This window comes from Gossypium hirsutum, chromosome A12 (assembly GCF_007990345.1).
Source record: "Gossypium hirsutum isolate 1008001.06 chromosome A12, Gossypium_hirsutum_v2.1, whole genome shotgun sequence".
Lineage (NCBI taxonomy): Eukaryota > Viridiplantae > Streptophyta > Magnoliopsida > Malvales > Malvaceae > Gossypium > Gossypium hirsutum.
In genome coordinates this window covers 95,454,387-95,477,162 of record NC_053435.1, presented here as the reverse complement: position 1 = coordinate 95,477,162, position 22,776 = coordinate 95,454,387, and the positions used below count along the sequence as shown (strand labels likewise).

The following is a 22,776-nucleotide window of genomic DNA, read 5'->3' as shown; positions in this document are numbered from 1 at the left end:
GATTTTATGAAAATACTTTTATTTTTAGGTGAAATTCAGAAAAAACGCTTCTAGGTGGAAATGTACCTAGAAGTGTTTTATTTTCTAGTTTATTTTATATTTTTGTATATTTTACATCTAAATTATGTAGAATTTTTTTTATAGAGATCAACAGATTTAATAGATTTAATATAGATTAAATTTATTTCTATTTAGTTTAGAGTTCTAAATAGAGATAAATTAAGTGTAATCTTTAATCTTATGTTGTTACTTGAAAGATTAAGCAATCTCACATTGTTTAGGAATAATGTGCAAATGGATTATGAGTCTATATATACTCATATCTCATATTGCTTAAGAAAATGTGACTTGGAGACTATATAAAAACTTGTTTTGTAAGTTTTATTTTCATATTAATAGGTGGCACTAGAAAATAAAAAAAATATTGGTGCAATCACTTTTAGTGCTGATGTGACAGAAAATGCTTCCAACTTATTGGTAATTTAGTCTGGGATCTTAACATTCATGTTTAAATCTCACAATACATAAATGTGAATAGAAATGTTCATAATTTGGGTCGGGCTAGGTTTAGGCTTAAACATGATATTAAACATTTTGTACTTATTCAAGCCTGACTTGACCTAAAATATAGATTTAAAAATTTATCTAAATCTGTTTATATTTATAAATGACTAATTGAACCCTATTTTAGGCTTTGCCCATATTATTTTTAACTAGTAAGGTTCTTGGATCATGCTTCATGTTGGGTTAATTGTTTGTTTGTGTCAAATTAAAAAGTAAAAACCTAATGATTAAGTTCCTTTATACTTCGTACATTTGAAATGCAATCCCCTAATTTATTTTCAAGAATTTAGGCCATTTAATTTTTTAATTAAAAAATTTATGTCCAATTGTTACCATAATTAAAACTCTTCTATGAAATTCTTTGGTGTCATATTTTGAAATTAAGAAAAAATAAAAATTGCTATCATGTAGTAACAAAAATAACGTTGGAAATATTGATTAAGAATTTTTTTCAATGTTGGAAATATTGATTAGGAATTTTTTCTTAAAAATATCCATTCGAATTTGTCATGATAAAATATTTTCTTTTATGTTGGAATAGTGTCCTTAAAAAAAATTGAGATCAATATTTTGAATGAAATAGCTAATAATAGTAACTATTTAGACTAATTAATGACATTATAAAATAGAGGGATCAACTTATATAAAAAATAATAATACATATAGATTAAATCATGAATTTCAGAATAATCTAAGAGCCAAAATTAAAATTAAACTGTTATATTATAAAATAAAATAAAATAAGCAACAAAAACTTAAAAGAAATGGAAAGTAATGTGTCAGTCTCTAAAAAATTAAGACATTCAAATTATGTATAATATAATATTTTAATCGAAAAGTTAACAATATTAACTATTTGAACTAATTAATAATATCATAAAAATTCAGAGACCAAATTATATTAGAAATTAAAGTATAAAAATTAGGCATAATAAAGATATTAAAATTAAAAATTAATTTTTTTAAATGTAAAAAGACAAAAACACTGCAAATGGACAACAACATGGGGCACTACTTTTATATATAAATATAAATATATAGATTTAATATTTAATAATTATATATTATTTATTAAAATTTAATATATCATCTTTAGAAATTTTTTAATATTTATATTAAAATATTATATATTATTATAAATTTAAATTTTATGTATGATAAATTATATAATATATAAAAAATAACATATTGAACTTAGCTGAACTCAAATCTTTTTAAATTTGGGTAAGCTAGTGATTTTCTTGCCGGCAAGCATAAAAAAATTGGGACTTATCTTGTACAATAAAAAAAAATATAAAGGCATGGATTTGCTGCTGGATTTTTGTCAAAGTAAATCAGAGTGTGTTTAGGACTGACTTTACAATATCCATAAAGAAAAACTTTTAAGTGTAGTAAGGCAAATTCTCTTGTTTTCTGTCAGCTCTCAGCTTTTTTTAATGTAAAAATAAACCAAAGATTCCTTTCTTGAAGATAGAACAATATTGTTTTCCATGGAATCAGTTGGTTTTATTATAAACAAACAAATAACCTGAACTTCTTTCCTTGTATGAATTGAAACCCAGGATTGTGTCATTAGACTTTGAAGATGCTTCCATGTGGGAACAAACAAGGTTGTTCATGATTTAGATTTTTGCAGGTCGAAAGAAAGACCCCCAAATTGATAACTAATTCACCAGTCCAAGCTGATCTTTCTAGAAATATAAAGCTTATCGATGTAATCAATCAGTGGGCGTGAAGCTTTGATGTACCTTCTCATTTTCTTCTTTGCTGAATGATCTGTTTCGTTGAGTTTCAGCAAAAGTTGTTCCCTTGATGGAAGTGTATGCATTCCGGCAGAAACAGCAGTCCTTACCGCCCATGTGTGATACGGTGCACATACTTGAGCATAAGCCGTTGAAGCTGCGTTTCTCAATGAGTAATCCCTACAACAACAACAACAAAAAGAAAAGGTAAATTCAAGCAACAAGCACTTAGAGATGCTCACATTCAAGGATAATACCAGGATTCTCTCGAGAGAAAAATAAAGAGTTAAAAGATGGAAGCGCATATAACGTACTTGGATGACAAAAATTGTTCAAATAAAGCTCGTACGAGGTCAAGACCCTGTCTAACACGACGCAGATCTCGTGAAGGGCTTTTCTGTTTTTTCACTGTCCCATTACCTACATCTGCATCAACTATATTTTCTAGAGTGGCAAACCTCTTTGATGCTTCCACAAGATTACCTACCTGATTTAAACCATCCATCCATCATCAATTAATAAATTAAAGTTTCAGTGATAGGTTCCAAATAGAGAGGGGGGAAATCAAATAAACCTTGGCGACATACTCCATCTCCGCGAATTTGAAGGCGAGACCGAGGGAGTTAAAAAGAACAGAAACCAAAGAACAAGCATCGCAGAATTTATCCAACGGAAGCCCTTCATCCTTGGTTCCACACTGCGATAACTCTTCAAACGCCTGCGCTATTGTAAACAATGGAGTTTTGGTCGCCATTTTTAATGTCTTCCCTAGAGAATTGCCAAAATCATTCATCTGCTGCGAATGGGGTCATGCATCTTTTATTTATCTTTTAATTAAAAAGCCGTGTTCGTTTGAAAACCGTCCAAGGCTTTGAAGTTTCGGCATGGAAACAAGAATCGTGTTGCGTGCTGATGCTGTGAAATAAACACAGGTGTTCTGGGGAAGTCAAAAGATCACACTAGAAACACGATTTGCCTACGGAAATGAAGTTAGTAATAAATATAGGAAAATTCCAACATATTTTTCAACTCTTCTGGTTTGGACCAAATGTATCAACGTCATCCAATTCCAAACCCCAAATTCAGATTCTAAACATCATCTACTCTTTCCAAATTTAACATTTACTATTTATATTTTAATTTTAAAATATTTTTTATTCAAAAATCTTGAAGCTACTAAATTAACTTTTCAACCTCCAACATTTATAATTTTGACCCCTTTAAGATCACATAAAATTTTAATTTTTTTTAATATAAATTTTTTTAATCTTTTTTAAAATTTTAAATAAAAATAAAAATAATTAAAAACTCTTTAAATTTCAGAAAAATAAAAAATATAAATGATTTTAAAATATAAATTTTTCCCAAAATTCAATGTAGTCTAAATTAGATTGAACCAACCAATTAAACAATGAACCAACTAGGGTATCAAACCGAGAGGTAAAAAATCAGTTCAGCCATGAATTGATATAAATTGGTTGAACCGACAATTGAACAAATTTCAAACTAATTTGACCAATTGATTCCCAAAATGATCTATCTGACTGGTTAAGAGAAAAAAAATGTTAAAAATATAAAAATATTTTCAACTACCAATTTAACAAGTTTTTTAGCCAAATTCAACCAACCCAAACCAGCTTGTGGATCAACCAGTTTTTTACCTCTCACTAGATCGATACCTTAGTTGATTATTAATTCAATTGGTTTGATCCGATTAAGATAAATTTGATTTTTTTATATTTTAAAAATACTTTAATTTTTTTAATTTTTAAGAGTGTTAAATTTTCTTTTCATTTTTTTAAAAATTGGGTTAAATCTAATTTTAGTACTCAAATTTATCTATTTTTTTCAGATTGGTACTTAAATTTTTTTTCCATCAATTAAATTAATATTTGAGTCTAATGTAAGATTATGACATGTAATATAAATTACATCATGTTGATATCATAATCTAAAAGAAATAATTTTTTTTCTTTTTGACTTTTCTCTCCCGTTTCCGCTCTCTTCTGCCGTTTTCAACTAAAAATCAATTTTTATTTTCCAATAGCCAAAAACCAATATCCAAAAAAATCCCAAATCTTAATCCCCAATTTTGTTTCTTCTTCTTCATCATCTTCTCTCAACCGAAGTTGTTGCCTCTATCACCGTCGGCGGTTGGCCTCCTTACTTTTATTTTTTCTTCTTCCTTTAATGAACCCTAGTTGCCGCCATCTTAGCTCCAATCAAGCACCATCAAAACACTCCTTTCCGCCACTTCTCTTCAAATCGTCGATTAGTTTTCCAAGAATCCGACCCAAGTTTGATGAAACAAAGGTCAAAGCTTTGATCTCTTTCTATCTTCGATCTCCCTTTTACACCGTCAGATTCTTTGATATGTGGTACATCATGTCATGATTCGCCTTACCATCGTTGGAATCGCCGAACGAAGATCTGGAGTTCCAAACCCGATCTTGAACAGATAAGTCCTTTGACGTTTCTTTCTATTTTTGCTTCTCTTTTTATTTATTTATTGTTTTTTTGGGTCATTTGGTTCTAGTTACTACTTTTAATTATTTGGTTTTGCTGGATTTGAGATGTTGAGAAGAGGTGATGATGAATGGGGTAATGATGGTGGTGCCCGAGTGGTGAAGTGATGGAGGGTGTCACTATGGTGGTATTGAGATGATTGATTATTGGAGGCTTAGTTTCAGTTGAGGGAGGGAAAGAATATGATGGCTCTTTAATTTCTTGATCAAATTAATAGGTTTGCATAACTTTATTCGTTTTTTTTTTTTTAGTTATAGTTCCTTCTCAAATCAAAATTGATATGGAATATATTTTGTTTTGTCTTGTTGCCAGGAAGAATCAAATGATAAAACTAAAAATTGAATCTTGGGACATTACTTTCGACGGTTCACAAAATGGAAAGTTGATTTTAATTTTTTCCTGCTATTATTATTGTGTTTGGATGCTCAATTGTATTTGATTTCTTCATTGTCTGTGGATTATTGATCGAAAATTTTAATTTCAAATGAGTGAATGGAAAGCTCAACTCCGGTGCTACTTAGAAAAAGAAGGAAAAAGAATAAAAAAGAAACGACAAAAAATTGGAGAGAAGTCAAAAGAAAAAAAAAGTTTATTTATTTATTTAATTTAGATTATGACATCGTCATGGTTTCATTTATCTTACGTGCTACAATCTTATTTTGCCATGTGTCTTAAATTTAGCTACCTTTGGTTTAAGTACTGATTTAATTGATGGAAAACAAAATTCGGGTACTAATTTGGGAGTATCAATCTGGAAAATTGGACAAGTTTAGATATTAAATTTATATTTAACCCAAAAAATTTTTATGTTTTATGTTTAAAATAAGAAAATAAATAAGTTTTGATTTTTTTTAGAAAAGTTGCATAGTTTTAAAATGAATGAACAAAAAATGTTTTAAATAAAAAATACAAAGAATCAATTTAACTAAATTTCGAAAGGTAGAGAAACCTTCACATACTTAAACTAAACAAAATCATTCCTAAGACAGAATGGCGGCCATATACATTAATTAGGAAATATAGATTCCAGCTTCCATGTTAATATTGAAATCCATCAGGCCATTTTTCTACAGCTCTAAAGCCTTAACAGTAGATTGGATTTAAGTATTCATTAGTGCAGTTTGAACGTTGGAATCATTCAAAAAATCCCAAACAATGGCGTGAAATTGGAGTCGCATTACTTACTTTAATCCCACCTTTTCTTGGTCATCATCAACAACTAATCGGCTACTCAGCTCGGCAGCATTTCTATCCGAATCGTTTCCATGTTTCCACTCTGTACCTAGACGTCTTCATTCCCATTCAAGTTGCTGCGTTTTTTCCATTAGACTTGTCTCTGTTGGTCCAAACTTTTTGTTCATCAATGACAAATGGATTGATTGGTAGTAAAATTTTATCATAACTCATAAGAAAGAAACAGAAACAGGTAGATCATATAACTTGTAAAACTCAACCAGAAATATTTTAAGAAGTTTTTATGCCAAACCAGATAAGTGTTGCACTGGCACATCATGCAGATGACCAGGTTCTTACCACTACTTTTTTACTTCACAAAGTTAGCATATGCATGCTTGAAAGATACATATTTTTCTTTATTAAAGTTATTTGATTTACTGATAAGAATCAATTAAGTGTGAAGTATCTCATTGAATTGATTGAAACATGAACACGCAGTAGATGTAGTAATTTTTGTTCCACAATGCAGGCTGAGTTATATTCATTGTTAGATCATCTCGCGAGGCATTCACATCTCAAGTGTTGTCCTCTCAGTAGAAAAGGGCCTTTGGGCTTTAGGTGTCCGCCAAATGGGCTTATGAAAAAAATGTTAAAATGTTGCTCTCCATCCCTTTATCTTTAATCTTCTGAAATCTAGTCTAATTTAATTCCAATTGGTAACAAGATGAAATGATTTCAGTTAAATTTTAATAAAGGTTATCAATTAGACTTGGATTTTTAAACCAGTCATTTAGAGGAAGTTAATTAATAGTATTATCATTTGGATTTTATTTTTTAAATCAAAAGGACTAAATTCTAAAAACCCTTTAAAAGGAGGCATTTGCTGTATTCTTAAATCTTATTTCAACGGCTTGCGTAGGCTGCAAGGCAAAGCTACGCAATTGCTTCCTTCGTATTGAAAACCATCTTTCATTCGGCAAGCAGAGAATGTATGGTTCCATTGATTAATGCGAATTACATTCAAATATACGAATGCTACTGTGGTTTATTCCCCCCTCCCCCCTTTCGTATTTATTATGTTAAATTATAAAATAAAATTGTTAAAGATTACACCATAGTCAAAGTTATTTTATTAAAAAAATAAATTGTAGAATAAAAGGGAAAAAGGAGCTTTTTGATTGGTGAATAACAGAGAGAGCCATATAATAATAATTTTAATAAATTAATGACTTAAATAAATTTTTTTGAATAGTTTAATGACCAAATTGTAACTTTTTTAAATTAATTTATCAAAATGAAAATTTATCTATAATTTAGTAACTAATTGTATAATTTACCCTATTCATAACAATTACATATTTATTTTAATAAAAACAAAACATAAATAAATGAAATTTATTAATAAGCATTACATATTTATATTAAAATTTTATTAATAGAAAAAGTAATTAATAATAAATTTTTATATTATATTATAAAGTGAAGTAAAATTCTTAAAACATTAATTGAATATAAAATATTTTGAATACTATAATTATATATGAATTAACAATTATTAAAATGCATAAAAATTAAATTTAATGATTATATAAAATATATAATGGAATAATATATTAATAAATAATACGAAAACTAGAGTTATATTTATCACAAATGATTAAATATGATTTATTATGCAATACTAATAACATTACAAATAATTTAATTTTAAACCATGTTTTTAAAAAAATTATCTATAACAATATAAATTAGAAAATTTAAAAGTTGTTTAAAGATTAAAGGAAAAAATAAATATACACAATGAATATATTAATAAAAAGAGATATTCTGAAATACATAAAGTCATACAAATGTATAAATATGAGTTTTAATACAATAGCATAAAACTAAGTCACCCTTGTCAATTCCCAAATTCTAAATTTGAGCAACATCCAAATTTCAACCTGTAATATTATTTTTATATTAATTTTTAATTTGGATTAGGTTTACTTTTGTTTAGGTTGAGTTTTGAATAAAGTTTAAATTGAGCTTAGATTTGGTTTTAAGTTTAAATGTATATTATATTTAATAGGTGTAACAGCTAATTTGATATAAACGGTTTTGAATCTCAAAACTAAAACCAAAACGACACCTACCTAACTTGACCTTAAATTGAAATCATCAGATATGAGTCCAAAAAAATGAATTTACAAACTAATTTGATTGAATTGGCTCAATTTGATTGTTTAAGTCGGTTTAATCACTAACTATAATAAATGATATATTATTACATAATATAATCATATAGTATATATCTATTACTAAAGCTATTAATACATATATATACTATAATAATGTTTAATAATTAATGTATATATAAATTATTATATCATATAATATAGCATATATAATATATTAGGAGGGCTAACTTTCAAATGTTTGAAGAGTATAGGGACTTATAATATATTTCAATCAAGATAATAATAAAAATAATATATTATAATTAATATATTATGTATTACTATTATAATATGTGATGTAGTATAACATAATGTAATAATATATTTTAAAATTATTAATACATATAATAACTATTAATTGCTCCAAAATCAAGATCAAATTTATTGACAGATTTGATCGATTTGGCTAGATTGGTTAGTTAAGCCAGTTTTAATCGCTAACATTAATAGATGATTTACTATTACATAATGTCTATATAACTCTCCCTATAATTAATATTTTAACAATTTAGCCAATAAATTTATCAATATAATTATACTTGTTATGAAGATAAGTTTCAAATTAATTTGGTATGCTTATAATATTGATCGAAAATACAATCTTCATTTATATTTATTTAACAGTTGATATAATGACTACATTTTATTAATTATTAACAATACATATATAACAAATTATAGTATGACAATATAGTATTATATAATATATTAATGCACATTATCATATCAACAATCATGTGTAATTCAATACATTATAATACATATCTATAACTAGTAAGTCAATAATAAAGGAAGCTTGGGAGTAGAGTGTGGATGGATTCCTATTGTATAGGTTAATTTCCAAACTGAAAATTACAAGGGAAAATTTGAAGGTTTGGAATAAGGAGTCCTTTAGCAACTTTCAACAGAAGAAGTAAACTCTCATGGAGGATCTCGAGGAGGCACAAAATAACATTTTAGATACCTCGTCCATGGATAAAGTAAGGTTTTTAAGAGAGAATATATAAAAAGTTTTAGAAGATAGAATATCACGTCGCAACAGAAATCGAGAATAAATTGGATTATCTGAGGTGAAAAAAATATGAGGTACTTTCATCAATGGCGAATAAAAGGAGAGTTGAAATTTCTCTCTATTAGAATTAAGTGACCCGAATCCTTATTTAAATAAAATACAATGGTAAAATAAATAAAAAAAGAATCCATATAGAATTACACTTCTTTTATTTTAGAATAAGGTTTTTTAAACCTTATTAAATTCCATCTATTTGATATTGATTAGAATAAGGTGTTTTAGTCTTACTAGAATATGACTTTACAAGCCTATAAATAGGCATAGTCTATTCCTCTTGTAATGAATTCAAATTCGACATAGTGAATTTTTTTCTCCTCTGCCCGTGGTTTTTTCCGAAAGGGTTTCCACGTAAAATTTGTATGTTCTTTATTTTATTTTATTTTCACAAATTGGTATCCGAGCTTCCGAGTTGTTCATCTCGATCACGGTAATGGCGTCTTTGAAGTATGAAATTTCGCTGTTGGATCGCAACACTAGATTTGCGTTGTGGCAGATTAAGATGCAAGCAGTTATTGCGCAGATGGATCTGGAGGATGCCCTGCTAGGGATAGATAAGATGCCTTCGACTTTAACAGATGAAAAGAAGAAGCGTAATGATCGAAAGGCGTTAACACAATTACATGTGCATTTGTCCAAAGAAATTTTGCAGGATGTGATGAAAGAGAAGACCGCCGCTGTATTATGGAAGAGGCTAGAACAAATATGTATGTCCAAGACTCTAACAAGCAAGTTGCATATGAAGCATCGTCTTTATGCTCGTCGTTTGGGGGAAGGTGCGTCCGTACGCAAACACTTAACAGTGTTTAAAGAAATTCTCTCAAACTTAGAGGCGATGGAGGTTCAGTATGATGAGGAAGATCTAGGGTTGATTCTACTTTGTTAGTTGCCCCCGTCTTATTCAACCTTTAGAGACACGATTTTATATAGCCGTGAGTCTCTCACAGTTGATGAGGTTTATGATTCTTTGACCTCGTATGATAAGATGAAACATCTTGTGCTTAAACCCGACTCTCAAGGAGAGGGTCTCATTGCTCGTGGCAGACAAGATCGGAATGCTGATGATAATTGTGGAAGGACATAGGAACGGAATCCTAGCAGTAAATCTAAGGGTAGATTAAAGTCTTCAAACAGAGGTAAAACTTGTAACTTCTGCAAGAAGAAAGGGCACATTAAATCTGAGTGCTATAAGCTACAGAACAAGATTAAGAGGGAGGCTGCGAATCAAAAGGGAAAACAACCAGAAAATTTCGGTGAAGTTGATGTTGTAGAAGACTACAGCGATGGTGAACTTCTAGTCACTTCCGTCAACAATTCTAAAGTGAGGGAGGAATGGATATTTGATTCACGCTGCACCTTCCACATGAGTCCCAATCGGGATTGGTTTACAACTTACGAAACAGTGTCTGAAGGTGTTGTTTTGATGGGAAATAATACTTCGTGTAAAATTGCAGGTGTTGGAACAATTAAAATTAAAATGTTTGATGGAGTTTTCAGAACACTTAGAGACGTGAGCCATGTTCCAGAATTGAAGAGAAATTTAATTTCGTTGAGTACTCTTGATTCAAAAGGGTATAGATACACAGCTGAAAGTGGGGTTTTAAAGATTTTCAAAGGTTCCTTTGTTGTGATGAAAGGGCAAAGAAAGACTGCCATGTGATATGTTTTGCAGGGTTCTACTGTTTTTGGTGATGCAGCTGTCGTTTCCTCTTCTTTGTCAGATGATGATATTACAAAACTTTGGCATATGCGCCTAGGGCATATGAGTGAGAATGGCATGGTAGAATTGAGCAAAAGAGGACTTCTTAATGGGTAAGGAATTTGCAAACTAAATTTCTGTGAGCACTGTGTTTTTGGGAAGCAAAAGAGAGTTCGACTCACCAGAGGAATCCATAACACGAAGGGAACGTTAGAGTATATTCATTCTGATCTGTGGGGGCCATCCAGAGTGCCTTCGAGAGGTGGAGCTAATTATATACTAACCTTTATTGATGATTTTTTCAGAAAAGTTTAGGCGTTCTTCCTGAAGTAGAAAAGCGATGTGTTTTCCGCATTTAAGTCTTGGAAAATTATGATTGAAAAATAGACGCGAAAACAAATAAAATACCTCCACACAAACAATTGCTTAGAGTTCTTTTCTGATGAGTTTAATAGATTGTGCAAGTCAGAAAGGATCGTGAAACACTTGACAGTTCGTCATACTCTACAGTAAAACGATGTTGCAGAACGAATGAACAAAACGATCATAGAGAAGGTTCGATGTATGTTGTCAAATGCCAACTTATCGAAGTCGTTTTTGGCAGAAGCAACCTCTACTACATGTTTTTTGATCAACCGATCTCTATCCGTTGCCATTGAGAAAAAGACTCCACAAGAGGTATGGTCTGGTAATCCTGCTAATTATTCTGATTTAAAGATCTTTGGATGTCCTGCCTATGCTCATGTTAATAATGGAAAATTGGAACCGAGATCCATTAAATGTGTTTTTCTTGGTTATAAAGCTGGTGTAAAAGGGTATAAGTTATGGTGTCCTGAAAATAGAAAAGCTGTGATTAGAAGAGATGTTATTTTTGATGAAACTGCTATGCTACCTAACTTATCTCTTAAAGACTCTTCCAATAAAGAAAATCAAAAGCAGGTGGAGCATCAGATTAATACAAAGTCGACTACTCAAGCCAATACAAAAATTGAGAATAGAGTTGCTTCTTCACTACAATAGTCTATTGCCAAAAAAAGAACTAGAAGAGGAATTAAACCTCCAAAGAAGTATGCTGACGTTGATCTAGTCGCTTATGTTTTAAATGTGGCTGAAGATATAGATGCAAATCAAGAACCATCTAATTATTCTGAGGCGATTAGTTGTGAAGACTCAGAAAAGTGGATGTTTGCTATGCAAGAGAAGATGGAATCACTCCACAAAAACAGAACATGGGATCTTGTAAAACTTCCTAAAGGTAAAAAGGCTGTTCGTTGTAAATGGGTGTTTAAAAAGAAAGAAGGGACTCCAGGAGCTGAAGAACCCAGATATAAAACAAGGATTGTTGCAAAGGGTTACAGTCAAATTCCAGGAGTGGACTTCACAGATGTGTTCTCCCCAGTTGTTAAGCATAGTTCGATTCAAGCTTTACTTGGTATTGTGGCCATGCATGACTTGGAGGTTGATATGTTAGATGTAAAAACTGCATTTTTACATGGAGAACTTGAGGAGGATATTTACATGCAACAACCAGAGGGTTTTACAGTCTCAGAAAAAGAGGACTATGTTTGCTTGCTGAAAAAGTCCCTTTACGGTTTGAAACAGTCACCAAGACAGTGGTACAAGAGGTTTGATTCCTTTATGACTTCTCATAATTTCAAAAGAAGTAGTTTTGACAGTTGTGTTTACTTTAAGAAAAACAATGATGGTTCTTTTGTGTATCTACTTCTTTATGTTGATGACATGTTGATAGCAGCAAAAGATAAAGGAGAGATAAGAAAGGTCAAAACCCAACTAAGTGAAGATTTGGGATGAAAGATTTAGGACCAGCAAAGAAGATACTTGGTATGGAGATTCTCAGAGATAGAAAAGTAAGTAAATTGTACCTAAGTCAGAAGGGGTACATTGAGAAAGTTTTTTGTAAGTTCAATATGCAGAGTGCTAAGTCTGTTAGTACTCCTTTAGCAGCCCATTTCAGACTTTCACCAGCTTTGTCTCCCAATCATATGATGAGATTGAGAACATGTCACATGTTCTATACTCTAGTGCAGTGGGATCTTTCATGTATGCTATGGTTTGTTCACGTCCAGATTTATCATATGCAGTTAGTGCAGTTAGCAGATATATGACGAATCCCGGTAAAGAACATTAGAAAGTAGTTCAGTGGATTTTAAGATACTTACGAGGTACTACTAATGTTTGCTTACAGTTTGGAAGAACTAGAGATGGAGTCATTGGGTATGTTGATGCTGATTTTGCTGGAGACCTTGATAGAAGAAGATCTCTCATAGGTTATGTCTTTACAATCGGAGGTTGTGCAATCAGTTGGAAAGCAACTTTACAATCTACAGTCGTTTTGTCTACCACTTAAGTTGAGTACATGGCGATTACTGAGGCTTGTAAAGAAGTTATTTGGTTAAATGGACTCTTTAATGAACTCAATGAAGACCTTCAAATCAACACAGTATTTTGTGACAGTCAGAGTGCCATCTTTCTTACAAAACATCAAATGTTTCATGAGAGAACAAAACACATTGATGTTCGGTATCATTTTGTTCGTGATATTATTACTCGTGGTGATATTGTTGTAAGCAAAATTAGTACTCATGAAAATCCTGCAGATATGATGACTAAGTCACTTCCTATAACAAAGTTTGAGCATTGCTTAGACTTGGTTGGTGTTCGTTGTTGAAGTTAAACCCTTAAAGGGTTTTATGGAAGAGGTGGAGAACTTGTTCGTTGAGAGTTTGCGATGAAGAACTTGTTCATTAAGAATTCGTGTCAAGGTGGAGATTGTTAGAATTAAGTGACCTGAATCCTTATTTAAATAAAATACAGTAGTAAAATAAATAAAAGAAGAATCCATATAGAATTACACTTTTTTTATTTTAAAATAAGGTTTTTTAAACCTTATTAAATTCCATCTATTTGATATTGATTAGAATAAGGTGTTTTAGTCTTACTAGAATATGGCTTTACAAGCCTATAAATAGACATAGTCTATTCCTCTTGTAATGAATTCGAATTCGACATAGTGAATTTTCTTCTCATCTACCTGTGGTTTTTTTCCAAAAGGGTTTTCACGTAAAATTTGTGTGTTCTTTATTTTATTTTATTTTCGCACTCTCTATAGAATTAAAGATAAAAAAGACAAAATTTGAAATATTTAAGTTAATATTGAAAAATGCTTTGAAGATTATCTTAAAGGCATTTTTTGGAGTAAGATCTTACCTTTGTGCAGGATATTGAACACTTCTTAAATGGGTTAGAGATCCTAAAAAAAAATCTAATCTATTTGTTGCATACACCCTTTTCGAAGGACGAAGTTCAAAAAGCAATATTCGAGATAAGACCTCTCAAGGCTTTAGGATAAGATGGCTACCCTCAACTATTTTCTTTAAGGAAAATTGGGAAGTTGTGGGACCTTTGGTAACCGATGCTTGTCTTAACTTTCTCAACATAGGGAGATTGCTAAAAGACCTGAACAAACCTACATTATGGCTAATCAATATCATCCAATTAGTCTAAGTAATGTGGTATATAATTTAATCTCCAAAAAACTCATCCAAAGATTAAATTTAATGAAATCATCTCCCCTTTTTATAATGCTTTCATTGGAGGAAGACAAATGGGGAACAATGTGATCTCGGTTGTGGAACTCATTAGCCTTATTGATAAGAGCTCCTAAGGAAAATGTTCTTTAAGAGCCTTGAAGCTGGATATGAATAAGGCTTTTGACTGATTGAGTTGGAACTTTATCCATTCCTAAAAATAAGTGGTTTTGATGAGCAGTTGATTAATCTCATTATGTAATGTATATGAAGTGTCTCTTTCAAATTTTCCTAAATGGTGCTCCAAAAAATAAAACCAATCCTATTAGAGGATTCAAACAATGTGATCATTTTTTTTCTTATATTTTTTCCTTTGCAAAAATATATCGTCCTTAATGATCAACAAGGATGAAAAGGGAACAAAATTACAGTGTCTCAAAGTTTAAAAAAGAATCATTCTTATAACTTATTTAATTTTTGTAGATAATAGTTTCTTGTTCTTTAATATTTGTCGAAACCATTTAAAAAAAAACGGGTCGACTTAATTATAAACGAAAATTGAGTCGCCACCAATCTTTTTTATTTAGGTGAGATCGGATCACCTAAAAATTTAGTCGTTTTAATAAAGTATTTCGATTTATTAAAATAAATGATTTTGGTCTATGAAAATTGAGAAAACGAGTTCGGGAGTCGGTTACGTGCGAGAAAGGATTAGCACCCTCGTCACGCCCAAAATTGGTACCTAATCGATTAATTAACGTCTTAATGTCGAAAGTTGAAAATATTTTAAAATAAATTTTAAGATATGATCCGTCTTTCTGAATGTTGATTCTAAAACACTTGAATTACATTGAAACGAGCACCAAAGGCTTACTCGTTCCGAGATAATAAGGTGTCACATCCCGTAAGTTAGGACGCGACGTTTAAATCTTCAGGAACAAGTTTGCCTTTAATCTTTATTGAAAATTTGTGTATTTTGAAATCTAAAAGGATATTTGGCTTTTTAGGTTTAACAAGAAAATCGAAACCCCGTAAGTTAGGGTACGATTTTTTGAATCCCCAAAACGCAAAAAACAGTCTTATCTTGAAATTTTTATTTTTGAATGATAATAAGTATAGCACTTGATGATGAATGTTCGTTTTTTTTTTAGTAAAGCAATTACGTTATGGTGTGATATACGGTATGATTTGAACTAGATAAAACAAGAATATAACATAGTGCATGGAACAATGAAGCATAAATAGATACAATGTTGATGAATGTTGACAATATGGAGAAGTAAATAATAATTTCAAGAACATGTAATGGCAATATTCACACGATGTATATTATTTGAATACCAATATCAATAATTAAAGAAAAATGAAATAAATAATACGAAGAATTAAAAATGAATGATGAGACAATTTTAAATGAATAATATATAAAAAATGAGTTTAAAATAAATATTATAAAACACAATTTAAAATGAATAGTACAAAGCAATCTAAAATCTTCAATATATAAAACAATAAAATAATGTATAGGACAACTTAAAATAAATAGTTTGTAAAATAATTTAAAATACCATATGAAGCTTAAGGTATATAAAAAATAAATTTAAAATGAAATATATATATATATAAATATATACAAAACAAATAATATATGAAACCTTAAAATATATAATAATCCAAAGATTTACAATAATAAAAGGATTTAAAACAATTAACCTTAAAATATATAATAATCCAAAGATTTACAATAATAAAAGGATTTAAAACAATTTACATGTGAAATCGTATACTAAATGTCATAGAAGGAATTAAAAATAGTTAGAAATAAATAACATAAAAATATTTTAAATGAAAATGTGCAAATAGTTTAAAATAACTAATATAAAAAGTTTAAAATAGATAATATATACAGTAGGTTAAACTACATAATGTATGTAAGTTCAAAATATATAATATATGAAAATTTAAAATAGATGATGTATATAAAAACTTAAAACAAATAATATGTAAAATAATTTAAAACAATATATAATGGAACAGGTAATGATTGAATTGAAATCAAAATAAAACTATGGGGTATAAATCATAAATAACGAAAAGAAAAGGGCCACCAAGGACCAAAATTCAATGCGCTCAAAGAATGAGGGATTTATTGGGACAATATTCCTAACCCTCTATGTGCAGCATTTTAAAGGCCAGTCTCTTCAAATGGTCCGAGGACCAAACTAAGACAAAGGTAAAAATCCTGAGGGCAAAAATCAAAATAAAAAAAGGTAATATGGGACCCCATTGAAGCACGCTACAGAAGCGGAGGGATCCAATGCGCAAATAGACTGTTAGGTAAAAAACGCGCCGATCCTCTGCAGGCACGGATCAGGTTGCGGGTTCCTTCCCCAAAAGACGCCGTTTTGATACGTGTGGGGAGGGGAGTAAAACGCCATCGTTTTACTCAGCTTATTTAAGCCAAATTTTGATTTTTTTTTATATTTCAGCATTCTTTGTAAAAAAAGATGAAATCCTCTCAACTCCCTCCCTTCACTCTCATGTCCGACGATGGGGCTTCCCTAGTGTCTGTCGCACCGCCGTCGTGGGCCAGTGGCAGACGTTGCTCGAGAGGGACTTTCCGGCGCCAAGGAGACCGACGGAGGTGAGAATCCTTTCTTTTTATTATTTTTATATATTTTTTTGGAAAGAAGAAAAGTAAAAAAAGAAGAAAAATAAATAAATAAAAGAAAATATAACAGCAAAAACTTAAGAGCAAAAATAAAAATTTATCACCTTTAGAAATCTTTTGTTTTTTATTGATTTTTTTGTATTTTTTTCTCTGTGTAAAACATTGGTAATGTTGGGGCTTTTTATAGCCAATTACAAAATATATTACTACTATTTGTTTTCTGTTTGCTACTGTTTCCGTGTCATTTCTTTGTTGCTGTGCATGCTATTGTGCTTTGTCTTTGCTTTCCTCTTTTCGTTTGTTTGCAGGCGCTGGGGAGGTCAACGGAGGGAGCAGGTGACCTTCTTACTGTTTTGGTGAAACGACGGCAGAGGGATGTCAGATCCTCGGAACGAGAAGCCTCGGGACGAGGTGCTGACCTGGCGTAAGTAGCGGCGTATCCAGAACACTAAGGTTTCTTAGTTTAGCTGATAGTGTTTAATTTTTGAGCCAATTGGGCGTTGTAATGTTGGGCTTGTGCCTGAATTAGATTTTCTTGTAAATGGACTGTTTATCTTTGTTTTGGGTTTTATTTTATTCTTGTTTTTTGTTCTTTATGGGTCGGGTAAATTTAGCCCATTACAATATTGACAAAGACTCATGCCACACTATTCAAAAGATTTTGGATCAGCTTTTTGGCTTATTAGGACTACATATTAATTACAATAAGTTAGAGTTTAGAATCAGTAAATTGTAATACCTTGAAAATTTTTACAGTAAGGTATTATCCTTGATATAGTAAAATAAGGAAATAAAGTGACATAAAGGGAAATTTTGAGTTATGTCAATATTAAGAAGTATATTATGATATATTAATTCAAGAAAGGACTAAATTGTAAAAGTGAGAAAAGTTTTGTTGCACAAGAGTAAATACTCAAAATTTAAGGGGTTAAAGTGTAAATATGAAAAAGTTAAAGGACCAATAGTGTAAATATTTTAAGAGTGGAATGATCTAGAAACTAAGGAAAATGGATGAATTAGGACCAAATTGAATAGGTGAAGAACTATGAGGGACTAAATTGTAATTTTACCAAAATTAAATGATGACTCAAGGATGGAATTTTAAAAGATAATAAAGGGCAAAATGGTCAATTGGAAGAGAGAGAAATCTAGAAAGTAATGATGATGTTGATGATATTTTATGATTATTTAATTAGATATATATTATTTTAATGAGATATTTTATTATTAATTATTTAGTATAAAAGGAAGGAAAGATGAAGAATTTTCATCATCTTTCCATGCATGCAGCCAACTTTAGAAGAGAAGGAAAAGAAAGAAATTTTCTTTTCTTTACAATTTGGTCCTTCCACCAAAAATTCACCATTTCCACCTAGAAATCAAAAGAATTTCCATTGCTACTAAGAGAGAGAAATGTTAAGGAGGCCATGGGGAGTTAGAATATCAAGTTGGATTCAAGAAATAGAAGCTGGAGGAGAGAGAAAATCAAGTTAAAGATTAGTATCAATAGAACAAGGTAAGTATATCAAGATTTCAATATGTTTTTAAGTTTGTTATTATTGATAAAACATGGAAATGATGTTATAGTAGAGTTTTCTTACATAAGATCTTATGTTCTTGATATGTTAGTGAAGAGAAAATAAGAGAAAGTGATGAGAAATGGTGTAGAAAAAGAAAATAAGGATTTTATAACATGGTAATTAATATCTTGTACTAAAACAGTATTGGACAGCAGCAGTAGACTAACTTTGAAAAATCACCATAAATTGTATAAATCGAATTAGAAGATGAAAAAAATATTAAATTAAATATCATTGAGTCTAGTTTCTCATAGAAGAAACGGTGTAAGCAATAGATTTGTAAATTTTGAGATATAATGAATTTTGTGAGACAAGGTCAGAATGAATTCGGGTTCCCCTGTTCTGACTTTGAAAAATTATAAAAAAATTGAATAAAAATAATTAGGGACTTAAATTTATATGTATAGAATTTGGAATGAGTCTATTTTTAATAGAAACAAACAAGAACATCATTTGAATTCTGTATAAAGAGATAATTTATTTTTAGTGAAGAAGGGTCACAACTGTCAGACAGCAGAATAGGGGTAACTTTAAAGAATAAACTGTACTTATTGAATAAACCAAAAATTCTGAAAATTTTATGGTAATAAGATATATGAGTCTAGTTTCAGGGAAAATTATCGGATCTTAATTTAGAGTTCTAGAGCTCCAGATATAAATAATTTAGTGACTATGACATAGATGGACAGCTTGAATATTCATAAAAGTAAATAATAAAAATTATGGATAATGTTACTTACAAGTGTGTTATCTACATTAAGGATGTGGAATAGAGAGGAGGAGGAGGAAAAATATGTATGAATATTCATCTAGCATGGCTAATTTGCATATTTTAGGCTCAGGGACTAAATTGAATAAAAATAAAACTTTATGGGTAATTTTGTAAAAATTTCAGAAATGACCAAATTGTATGAAATGGATTATTTTATTATTTAAATTACAAAATTGAATGAAATTATTAATTTAGTTCAAGATCGGGGGAAAACATGTTTTAGGGATTAAATTGAAAAGTGTTGAAATTATAGAAAATTCTGATATTTTATAGAATTCATGGACTGTTATCAATATATATATGAGAATAATAGCTGGAAATAAGGATTAAATTGCAAGAATTTTATTTTCGTGACCCTAAGGGCGAAATCGTCATTAATTAAAAGTTAAGGGCAAAATGATAATTTTACCTAGAGCATTAATTAAATGCATTAGAATATGAAATGAATGAAAATGATGATCAAATTTATTTATAAAGATCCGGACGACTCAAATATGAGACTTGATCGTGGAAAAGAAAAGATATCGGATTACTGAAATTATAAACACAAACAAGCAATGAGGTAAGTTCATGTAACTTGAATTATATTCTTAAATGCTTGAAATGCATGTTTTTGATATGAATATGATTTGAATGCTCATTATATGAAATTTTATGAAACATTGACATATTTGATAAAAGAGGAAGAAATCCCGGTTGAATGAAAGGAAAATTCGATGGATCTCTGAAAAGGAATTGACGATAAAAAGGATCTAGCCCGGACGGGTGATCCTATCCTGATATAGCCCTCCCGAAGAATACGTGTAAATGGATTTAGCCCGGACGGGTAATCCGAATTAGGGTCTGAATTTAGCCTGGACTGGTAATTCAGATCCAAGCTCATTAGAGTAATTGTCGTTGCAGGGGATTTAGCCTGGACTGGTAATCCCACTGTAAGGATGAGGTTCGCGGGAGTGTGCTCTCTGATATGAAATGTGTAAGACCATGGTTGAAAGATACCATGGCAACCTGATATGAAATGTGTAAGACCATGGTTGAAAGATAAGACCATGGTTGAAAGATACCATGGCGGCCTGATATGAAACGTGTAAGACCATGGTTGAAATATACCATGGCAGCCTGATATGAAATGTGTAAGACCATGGTTGAAAGATACCATGGCAACATGACGGGAAATAAATAAGACCATGGTTGAAAGATACCATGGCAGCGTGACATGAAATGAATAAGACCATGGTTGAAAGATACCATGGCAACATGACAAAAAAATGAGTAAGACCATAGTTGAAAGACATTATGGCATCATGTCAAAGATAAATAAGACCGTGGATGGGAGACGCTATGACATCTGTTGAACAATTGATATTCAGGTAATATGTATCAGATGACGAATGGTTATATGAAATAATTATAAAGATAGATAAACGAAATAAGTATAAGTACATGGAATATAATTTATGTTAAGTTTGATATAAACTATTACCGGAATAAATATACATAAAATATATGGAAATGATAGAGCATGAAATATTGATATAATGAAATGAATGATATATGCTTATGAAGAAACGGTAAGAGCATGATATGTTTCATGACATGTACATATATGATTATCTTTGATATGTTGATACAAGGAAATTATGTAAGTTGAGACTATTATTAAACTCAAGTGCGATATGTCGAGAAAATAGATATATCAATGTTGAATTTATATCAGATATGTGCAAGTATACTAACAATGCTGCTGTTTGATGCTTATACAAGTGTCAAAACTGTTGATTGAATGGTAATATATTTATTTATATGATGCATTGAATCAGTAAGTATTTAAATTTTTTTTAATGATCTGTAAATGGTAGTAATGCTCTGAAACCCTGTTCTGGCAGCGGATACGGGTTAGGGGTGTTACATAAATATTATCACCTAAATTCAAAAGAATGTTTAGAAGAACTTTGCAGATAAGGATCAATGGCAAAAATTGTAAATATCTAGGGATGGAACTTGGTCACCTAAAACAAGAGAGTTAAGTTTTTCCAACCCATATTAAATAAATTCGAATCCAAACTTTCCTTTTGGAAGGCAAAATTTTTAGGACAAAGAGGTCGGCTTACACTAATTAAATCAGTGTTGGCAACCTTAACCATTTAATAATTTCCTTGTTCCCAAGTGTCATAATGTGTGTCTGATAAGATGGATCAACTGAAGAGAAAGTTTTGGAAGGGGGAGAGAATAAGACTGAAATAAAAATGCATCTTGTTAGTTGGGATCAAATATGTTTGAGCAAACCCTCAAGAGGATTTGGCATCGGAAAGATGAACAATGAATGAAAAACTATTAGCTAAACAGGCGTGAAGATTAGTCAATGAAAGAAGTTGGCTTCTAAAAGAAACCTTTATAAAAAAGTATTACAACGAAGATAGTATTTCCCAATGCCCGTCAAAGAAAAGGAATTCATGGACCTAAAAGAGCATTTTGATAGATAAGAAAGAGATTGAAAATAATATCACTTGGCAAATAGAGTACATATGAGGTTTACAAAAAAATTTTGAGCTGCATGTTCTTTATATTATCAAAGATAGAATAAGTGAATTAAGTGATCAAGACTTGAACAATGGTAATTCTTTGTTTCAAGATCCGATGAAACCTAAATGGTCACACACATGGCATGGGAATTTCATGGTAAGGTCAACTTATTCATTGATTATGAATAACATGCACTTTGAGAAATCGAGGATACATGGTCTCAACATTTCAAAGAAAACATGGAACTTTATATAAATTGTAACACATCAAACCCGGCCCAGACGTTACGGCTGAATTCGGCGTGTCACATTGAAGTGTTTTTTGAAAACCGTGTTTTTATTGAAAACCCTTCTTGATGTAAAACTCATTGGAGTGTTATTGTAAAGCTCATGTTTTAATTAAAAATCTTTGAAAATAATATTTTCGTTATAAATTAAAGTGAATGGAAGCTGTGCATCAGGTAGGAAGCCAGAAAATGGGAGGTGAGTCTATTGGACTGCTTAAGTACCAAGCGCTTCATGGATCCAATCCTAGACATGCACACATCCATTGCCACACTTAAAGCATATTACTTGTCCACGAACAACAAATTAAGTTTAAGTCCATTTAAAATATTTATTTCCTTTGAAAACATTTACGTTGCGGAAGCTTTGCTCGGTAATCGTGATATTTTGAAAATAAGTAACT

At 30.6% G+C, this 22,776-nt stretch overlaps 1 protein-coding gene and 2 long non-coding RNA genes across 3 annotated transcripts; 2 read left to right on the top strand and 1 right to left on the bottom strand.

Moving 5' to 3' along the window:
* Nucleotides 1-1,870: 1,870 nt before the first annotated feature.
* On the bottom strand, nucleotides 1,871-3,211 carry LOC107918971 (ACD11 homolog protein). Its single transcript, XM_016848527.2, has 3 exons — nucleotides 2,881-3,211; nucleotides 2,621-2,793; nucleotides 1,871-2,486 (listed from the first exon to the last, which is right to left on the bottom strand). The coding sequence occupies exons 1-3, from the start codon at nucleotides 3,097-3,099 to the stop codon at nucleotides 2,234-2,236; spliced, it is 645 nt and encodes a 214-aa protein (XP_016704016.1). The 5' UTR covers nucleotides 3,100-3,211; the 3' UTR covers nucleotides 1,871-2,233.
* A 938-nt stretch (nucleotides 3,212-4,149) lies between these two features.
* On the top strand, nucleotides 4,150-5,337 carry LOC107918649 (uncharacterized). Its single transcript, XR_001690186.2, has 2 exons — nucleotides 4,150-5,049; nucleotides 5,145-5,337. It is a non-coding gene; the product is annotated as an uncharacterized lncRNA (long non-coding RNA).
* An 11,243-nt stretch (nucleotides 5,338-16,580) lies between these two features.
* Nucleotides 16,581-17,783, top strand: LOC107918957 (uncharacterized). Its single transcript, XR_001690316.2, has 2 exons — nucleotides 16,581-17,187; nucleotides 17,523-17,783. It is a non-coding gene; the product is annotated as an uncharacterized lncRNA (long non-coding RNA).
* The last annotated feature ends 4,993 nt before the right edge of the window (nucleotides 17,784-22,776 follow it).